Source organism: Otolemur garnettii, unplaced genomic scaffold (genome assembly GCF_000181295.1).
Source record: "Otolemur garnettii isolate 467f Iridium unplaced genomic scaffold, OtoGar3 scaffold00025, whole genome shotgun sequence".
NCBI classification, from domain to species: Eukaryota; Metazoa; Chordata; class Mammalia; order Primates; family Galagidae; genus Otolemur; species Otolemur garnettii.
The window spans coordinates 15,712,878-15,721,658 of NW_003852420.1; the positions used below are offsets into that span (position 1 = coordinate 15,712,878).

Below are 8,781 nucleotides of genomic sequence, written 5' to 3' on the forward strand. Positions count from 1 at the left end.
TTTTTTTTTTTTTTTTGAGACAGAGTCTCATTATGTCATCCTCAGTAGTGTGCAATGGTGTCACAGCTCACAGGAACCTCAAACTCTTGGGTTTAAGCAATTCTCTTGCCTCAGACTCTCAAGTAGCTAGGACTAACAGGCGCCAGCCACAACACCAGCCTATATTTTTGTTGTAGTTGTCATTGTTATTTAGCAGACCCGGGCTGTGTTCAAACCCACCAGCCCCAGTGTATGTGGCTAGCTCCCTGGCCACTGAGCTATGGGCGCTGAGCTGGGAAGTGTAATTTTTATTCTGGGACCATGTTTTCAGTCCAAAATCTTGGGTTCTATTACCATGGAAGTAGAAGAGAAGATATGCTGGGGCACAGCCAGCTGTCTTTGCCGTGGGGGGTTGCAGTGGGTCTGGCTTGTAAAAGTGAAGTCAGAGCAGGATGCTGAGCACACTTCCACAGGGCTACATTTGTTTTTTCAGGGATGGACAATCAGACTGTTCTGGCTGTCCAGTCATTGTTGGATGGCCAAGGAGCAGTCCCTGATCCAACAGGCCAGAGTGTCAGTGCACCCCCTGCTATCCAGCCACTGGGTGAGTATCTGCTTGGGTTCATTAGTGGAAGGGTGAATGGGTTCCTCGTGAAGAATGGGATGAGGGGGCTCATGTGGAGGTGTGAACTGCCCACTGTGGGCCCTAGGATGCCTTCTGGTGTTTGAACCCTCTTCCTCCCAACCTGGATTTTTGGTCTCATGCCTTATTTTACTTAGCTCTGGGGACACCCTCTCTCATCTCCTTAATGAATGTGGGGAGATGGGATTTTGATGTAGGGAGTGGTGGGAGCCCTGATGCTTGGCACCTTTGCTCTGGAGGTGATTTTTTTTTAGCCTCCTCTCTATGGAAAGATCAGACTGAGCCTAGATTTCTTTGGTTTATAGGCCAGGCCCATGAGACACAGTGAGAGCAAGAGACTACTTTTGGAAGTTTCTGTGTGAATCTATGTATTCATTTATTCATTCCACAAACGTTTTTGAGCACTTGGGGATTATACTAGGGACAGAGAGATACACACCTAGGTTTAAATCCTTGTCTCCATAGTTTCTACTCAGTTTCCACGTCTATAAAATGGGGGGTAATTGTCTTACCTTGTAAGAATCTTATGAGAATACTTAGGATTCAGTTTCAGCTGTTATAGATAAGAAATGAAAGTTTCTTGTGGTTTCTATGAGATTAAAATTTATTTCTCAGTTACATGGAGTCCTGATGAGCATTTGGAAGGGGTATGGTGAAAATCAGACCTCTTTTGTTTTTTTAGAGATAGAGTCTCACTTTGTCGCCCTCAGTAGGGTGCTGTGGCATCACAGCTCACAGCAACCTCCAACTCCTGGGCTTAGGTGATTCTCTTGCCTCAGTCTCCTGAGTAGCTGAGACTACAAGCACCCACCACAATGCCTGGCTATTTTTTATTGCAGTTTGGCTGGGGCTGGGTTCGAACCTGCCACCCTTGGTATATGGAGCTGGCATCCTACTCACTGAACCACAGGTGCCGCCCCTCAGATCCCTTCTTAATGTGACTCTATTGCCCTCAAGCTGCAGTCCAGGGTGACTGCTCCAGCTCCCACTTTGATTTTCACCTTCCAGCCAGCATGAAGGGAAGAAAACAGGGAAGTTGCATGCACAGTACACTGCTATCCTGGTCCCATTGGTCAGAATCCTGTCACATGACATGCCTAACTGCAAAGAAAGCTGGGAAATACATTAACAAGAATGCCATGTTTCCCACTAACATTTGAATTAAGCATAAGAAGGATATAATTAGAATTGAATAATAATTAGACATTTCTCTTATAACTTGTTAGGTGCTTGACACAGTGCATGGCTGTGATAGGACAGTAATGGGTGGTAGTAACTATAGCTAATCATTCATTTAGTTCTTCATTCACTCAACAAAGATCTTTTGAGAACCCCTAATGAGCCCAGGAGATATTGTAGTTATGGTGATAAAATAAGATACATTTCCTTCCCTTAGGGAATTTGCAGGCTGGTAGTGATGAGAAAACTGTAGAATGACAGGTTTGCTAGAGGATGGAACTGTAGCCATTGGTATTAGGAAGGCTTCCTGGAGCTGGGCATGGTGGCTCACACCTCTAATCCTAGCACTCTGGGAAACCTAAGTGGATTGCTTTAACTCAGGAGTTCAAGACCAGCCAGAGCAAGAACAAGACTCCATCTCTACTAAAAATAGAAAAATTAGCCAGGGCAGTCAGTGCCTGTGGCTCAGTGGGCAGGGTGCCAGCTCCATATACTGAGCTGGGTTCGAACCCAGCCCCAGCCAAACTGCAACAAAAAAATTGCTGGGCCACCACTACTTGGGAGGCTGAGGCAAGAAAATCGCCTAAGCCCAGGAGTTGGAGGTTGCTGTGAGCTGTGATGCCATGGCACTTTACCCAAGGCGATAAAGTGAGACTCTGTCTATAAAAAAAAAAAAAAGAAAGAAAAAGAAAAACTACCCAGACATTGTGGTGGGTGCCTGTAGTTCTGTACTTGGGAGGCTGAGGCAAGAGAATCGCTTAAGCCCAAGAGTTTGAGGTTGCTGTGAACTGTGACACCACAGCACTCTACCTAGGGTGAGAGAGAGGCTCTGTCTTAAAAAGAAAAAAAAAAAAAGAAGGCTTCCTGGAGGAGGTGACATCCAAGCTGAGCCTTGTAGAAGCAGTTTTTCTGAGAGAAGAAGCTTGGCGTTGGGGGACAGGGTTCTAAAGGCATAGAGGAGTGTGAACACATGGCCCATTTGGGGACTGATGAATAAATTCAGGCAGGATAAAGATTTTGAGGTTCTACAGGCAGTTGGATCTGAGGGAAAAAAATAAAGATTTTTGAATTGCTCAGCTTTGAAGTGAACCCACTTCAGTCTAGCTTATAGCAACCTCAAACTCTTGGGTTCAAGTGATCCTCAAGCCTCAGCCTCCTGAGTAGCCAAGACTACAGGTCCCTGCCACAATGCCTGGCTAGTTTTTCTATTTTTAGTAGAAACAGGAGTCTCACTCTTACAAAGGCTGGTCTTGAACTCCTAAGCTCAAGTGATCCTTCTCCCTCAGCCTCCCAGAGTGTTAGGATTACAGGTGCTTACAGATATGCACCCAGTCTATTTCTTGATTTCTATTTACTTAGTAACTGGCCTCACATCGCTGGCTATTCCTGCAGGTGCTGATGTGGTTTTTGAAAGCTGCTAAGAAGCATATAGTTGATGCTTGACCATGCACACCGACTGATGGGGTACTGCTCAGATTGCTGTTCTCGTGGTCAGCCACAGGTCTCCTCCTGTTTCTCACAGTGATGCCTCCTGACTTACTCTTGCTTTTTGTTTTCATTACTCTGCTCCATCTGTGGCCCCTTCCCACTACTCCGTGGGTATGACCCCTAGATGATGAGGATGTCTTTCTCTGTGGGAAGTGTAAGAAGCAGTTCAACTCGCTGCCAGCATTTATGACCCATAAGCGGGAACAGTGCCAGGGGAATGCCCCTGCCCTGGCCACAGTCTCGTTGGCCACCAACAGCATCTACACACCGTCAGCAGCACCCACAGCAGTCCAGCAGGCCCCACCTCCTGCCAATCGCCAGGTATTCATTCATTCATTTGTTCATTCATTCATTGAGCAGGTCTTTTTTTGGTCACCTACTGAGTATCAGGCACTGTGCCGGGCTCTGAGATTACAGGTATGGGTGAGATAGACCAAGTCATTAGCCTTGTGGAGTTGGTAAGATGCATAGTACACAGACAAATAAAGATGTATTTTCTCAGCACATTAAATGCAGAGGGGTGGGGGATATCAAGATGGGATGGGAGGTTTTGCCATGTTGTATATGGTGCTTGGAGGAGGACTCTGAATAGGTGACATTTGAGTGGATACCTATGGAAGTGAGGAAGTGAATCATGCTGCTAGTTTGGGGAAGAGTGATCCAGGTAGAGGGAGCAGCCAGGTGCAGAGGTCGGGAGGTGGGCATGTGCTGAGTTGATATCAGGAGCTACAAGGAAGTGAGAAAAGGAAGCTAGAGGGAAATTTGACCCCTTGATCTGGGAAGTGATAGTGGCAGGGCTGGGTAGGAGAGAATGTGAGTTGAGAGGGTGGGTCCTAGAAGACTGTGTGAGTCCTGTGGGCTTTCACCCACAATGAGATGGCAGTCAGAGAGGCAGGGTGCTGAGCAGAAGAGGGACATTCTCTGATGTACACTTTAGCCATGTCACTCTGGCTTCTGTACAGAGAATACATTTTTTTTTTTTGAGACAGAGTCTTTTTTGCTCTTGGTAGAGTGCTGTGTGTCACAGCTCACAGCTTGCCTCAGCTTCCCAAGTAGCTGGGACTATAGGTGCCCACCACAACACTCAGCTAGAGAATAGATTTTGATGGGGCCAAGAGAGAAAGCTAGGGGACCTGTTAGGGGGCTATTGTACAAATCCAGGGAATGGATGGTGGTGTTTGAGCAGAGTGCTGGCAGTGGAGGTGGTGAGAAGGGGTGAGATTTCAGAAACATCTTGACAATGTTGCTGACTGAGTTTGTGGATCAGCTGGGCGAGGACTGTGAAATAAAGGAGAATCAAGGGTGGCTTGTGTGTTTAAATTGCCATTAAAGGAAATGGGGTGTTTCTGGGAGAAGATTTTCTAATAAATCAGTAGTTCTGCTCGACAAGTTGGATTTGAGATGGTCTTGGACATTTACATGGAGACAGTGATGATCTAGACTGATCTAGACTGCAGGTGTCCTCAAACTACGGCCGGCCCGCGGGCCATATGTGGCCCCCCTAGGACATTTATCCGGCCCGCCGGATGTTTTTGCCACCACTGTCTGTCCTGCTTAGCAGCTGACTCGTCCCAGGGCCCGCAGTCCGGCCCTCCAATGGTCTGAGGGACAGTGAACTGGCCCCCTGTTTAAAAAGTTTGAGGACACCTGATCTGGAGAGTTCAGGAGAAGGCCAGGCTGCAGGTATCAGAGAAGCTTCTAGAGTCCTCAGTCAAGAATAAAGATTTAGGTGGTGCCTGTGGCTCAAAGGAGTAGGGCACCGGCCCCATATGCCAGGGATACTGGGTTCAAACCCAGCCCCGGCCAAAAACTGCAAAAAAAAAAAAAAAGAATATAGTTCTGGAGCAAAGACACTCTGGGTGGAGGGCTCTTAAAGTTAAAGACTCTTCCATAAAGGAGGCTCAGGATGCCAGGTCAAGGGGTCAAGTTTCCCTCTAGCTTCCTTTTCCTTTATTGCTTTAGAACATTATTTTCATCCATTATGAAGATGTAATTCTGCCATAAAAACAAAAGCATTCTCCCCAGACCTGGACTGAAACTTTTCAAGTTACTACAGACATCCTTTTCTTTTCTTTTGAGACAGAGTCTCACTATGTTGCCCTTGGTAGAGTGCTGTGGTATCACAGCTCGCAGCAACCTCAAGCCTGGCTGTATTTTTGTTGCAGTTGTCATTGTTGTTTAGCAGGCCTGAGCCAGATTTGTACCCACCAACCTCAGTGTATATGGCCAGCGCCCTAACCACTGAGCTACAAGTGCTGAGTCTACCACAGACATCTTCTAGCACAGAACATACTCATTTTTCTCACTCCTTGATTGTGAGTTTTATTCAAAGAAAATAGTCCCCTTCCACCCTTTTTTTTCAATAAAAGGAGAGAGGGAAATTCCTCCAATACTGGACAAGGAAAAAACTTCAGAATACAAGCAGTTGGTGTGGGCAAGCAGAGAGTCCTCCTCACCCCAACTAAATGACTTAGATAAAAAATAGGATGTGATTTCTCATTTTTCATCTTAGGGTAACTCATATGACATTGTAAAAATAGAGGCAGGCTAGAATCTATGAAACCTTTCCTGGCCATAACACGGGGCATTTCCCTAACCTGTCTGGGTTACCTTTGCTTGACTGAGGGCAAAAACATCACCTCTCTGAACAGAGACTCTGAGCACTGGGACCAGAGTCTCTGTAGTTGGAGGTTTCACAGAGACAGGTGAACTAGTAAGATGCCAAGGGCCTGTCAGTAAAGAGAAAGAGAAAACAAACCAAACAGAGTACCCTTTACAATCATCAGTGATGTTTGACACTTTTTTTTTTTTTTGAAATAGAATATCACTTTGTCACCCTTGGTAGAATGCATGGTGTCATAGCTTATAGCAATCTCAAACTCTTTTTTTTTTTTTTTTTTTTTTTTGAGACAGAGCCTCAAGCTGTCCCCCTGGGCAGAGTGCCGTGGCATTACAGCTCACAGCAACCTCCAACTCCTGGGCTCAAGCGAGTCTCCTGCCTCAGCCTCCCGAGTAGCTGGGACCACAGGTGCCCGCCACAACGCCCGGCTATTTTTTGGTTGCAGCCATCATTGTTGTTTGGCGGGTCCGGGCTGGGGATTTGAACCCGCCACCTTAGGTGTACGTGGCTGGCGCCTTAGCCGGTTGAGCTATAGGCGCCGAGCCAGCAATCTCAAACTCTTGAGCTCAAGTGATCTTCTTGCCTCAGCTTCCCAAGTAGCTAGGATTATAGGTACCCACCACAATGCTAGCTAGTTTTTCTATTTTTAGTAGAATGGGGTCTTACTTTTGCTTAGGCTGGTCTGGAACTCCTGAGCTCGGGCAATCTACCCAACTTGGCCTTCCAGAGTAATAGAATTACAGGCATGAGCCACCATGTCCTGCCAGACACCTTCTTATAAGGTCTATCATCCTCACTATTGTCCTTTGTGTGACATTATTAATTTTACTATTGATTTATATGTTTTCAAGTAATACCTGCTTCCCTTCACCTTTTTTTTTTGAGACAGAGCCTCAAGCTGTTGCCCTGGGTAGAGTGCTATGGCATCACAGCTCACAGTAACCTCCAACTTCTGGGCTCAAGCGAGTCTCCTGCCTCCGCCTCCCAAGTAGCTGGGACTACAGGTGCCCACTACAATGCCAGGCTATTTTTTGGTTGTAGCTGTCATTGTTGTTTGGTAGGCCCAGGCTGGATTCAAACCCGCCAGCTCTGGTGTATGTGGCTGGCACCTTAGCTGCTTGAGCTACAGGTGCCAAGCCTATATTGTGTATTTTTTCAATTTCTTCCCCTATTTATAGACATTTAGATTATTTATAGTTTTTCACTATTAGAAGCAAGGCTATGCAGAATGCAGAATACTCTGGTTCTGGACTTCCTGTGGGCATGCCTGAGTGTTTCTCTAGGGTAGATACCAGGAAGTATTATTGCTGGGTCATAGGGTATGTGCCTTACAGAGATGCATGACTTATTCTCCTTGTTTGGTAGATGATTAAATGGAAGCTTAGAGAGGTAGAAGGATCTGCCTAGGTCACGCAGCAGGGAGCAGCAGAGGTGGAAATGGAACCCAGGTCAGTGGGACTCTAGAACCTGGAACTTCTGCACCATGCTCTCAGCTTCCTTACAAAGCCTCAGACATGTTCACACACCCTCTCTCATTCCCATTCTCTTTCTCTCACCATCCAGATCTCCACATACATCACGGTGCCCCCATCCCCACTGATCCAGACACTGGTGCAGGGGAACATCTTGGTGAGCGATGATGTGCTCATGTCTGCCATGTCAGCCTTCACGTCCCTGGACCAGCCTATGCCCCAGGTTCCCCCACCTGTGCAGGTAAGGAAGTGGCAGGCATCTCCCACAGTCTTGCTTGTAGACCTAAATATTAAACTGTTGCAAATTCAGAATCTTAGAAAGGGGGGCCTGGCCCCAGCTCTCCCAACACTAAGAGGGACTGTTAATTTCTCCTTGGCCACCTCTGCTGCAGATGGGGAAGCTGTCACATTCAGGTGGGGACCCAGAACATGTGAGGTTTCACAGACATAGATTGGCTATTTTTTTTTTTTTTTGAGACAGAGACCTATCACCTTGGGTAGAATGCTGTGGCATCACAGCTCACAGCAACCTCCAACTCCTGAGCTCAAGCGATTCTCTTCCCTCGGCTTCCCAAGTAGCTGGGACTATAGGCACCCACCACAATGCCTGGCTATTTTTTGGTTGTAGTTGTCATTGTTGTTTGGCAGGCCCAGGCTGGGTTTGAACCTGCCAGCTCTGGTGTATGAGGCTGGCGCCTTAGCCGCTTGAGCTATAGGTGCCAAGCCAGTCTGGCTATTTTGATTTCTGTTTTGTTTTGTTGGTTGGTTGGTTTTTTTTTTTCTTTTTTAGATACAGCATCTAAAAAAAGTCTATTGCCCAGGCGAGAGTACAGTGGCATTATCATAGCGCACTGCAACCTCAAACTCCTGGGCTCAAACAATCCTCCTACCTCAGCTTTTCAAGAAGGTGGACTAAAGATGTTTGCTGCCACACCTGGCTAATTTTTCTGGTTTTGTAGAGATGGGGTCTCACCCTTGCTCAGGCTGGTCTTGAACTTCTGGCCTCAAGCAGTTTTCAAGTTCCAGACTCCCAAAGTGATAGGGCGTGAAGCCACCATGCCCTGCCTTGACTTTTCTTTTTCTTCTGTTAAAAAAAAATTATTATTTATGTATTTATTTTTTTGAGAGAGAGTCTCCGTAGCTCTGAGTAGAGGGCTATGACATCATAGCTCACAGCAACCTCAAACTCTTGGGCTCAAGCAATCCTCTGCCTTCAGCCTCCCTAAGTACCTGGGTCGACAGGGGCATGCTACAACACTCAGCTAGTTTTTCTATTTTTGGTAGAGACAAGGGTTTTGCTCTTCCTCAGGCTGGCCTTGAACTCATGAACTCAAGTAATCCACCCACCTGAATCTCCCAGAGTGTTAGGATTATAGCTGTGAGCTACTGTGCTTGGTCTT

The 8,781-nt window shown here is 46.6% G+C and overlaps 1 protein-coding gene across 3 annotated transcripts in view; it reads left to right on the plus strand.

Moving 5' to 3' along the window:
• ZNF341 (zinc finger protein 341) overlaps positions 1–8,781 on the plus strand; it is a 55,265-nt gene that overhangs the window by 5,709 nt on the left and 40,775 nt on the right. For 2 of the 3 annotated variants that reach the window (XM_003788107.2, XM_003788106.2), the window contains exons 2-4: positions 473–583; positions 3,414–3,610; positions 7,473–7,622. In XM_003788107.2, coding sequence (XP_003788155.1) covers positions 473–583; positions 3,414–3,610; positions 7,473–7,622 — 458 coding nt within the window. The remainder of the gene's footprint in view (positions 1–472; positions 584–3,413; positions 3,611–7,472; positions 7,623–8,781) is intronic. The other variant, XM_012804105.2, reaches the window with a different exon arrangement.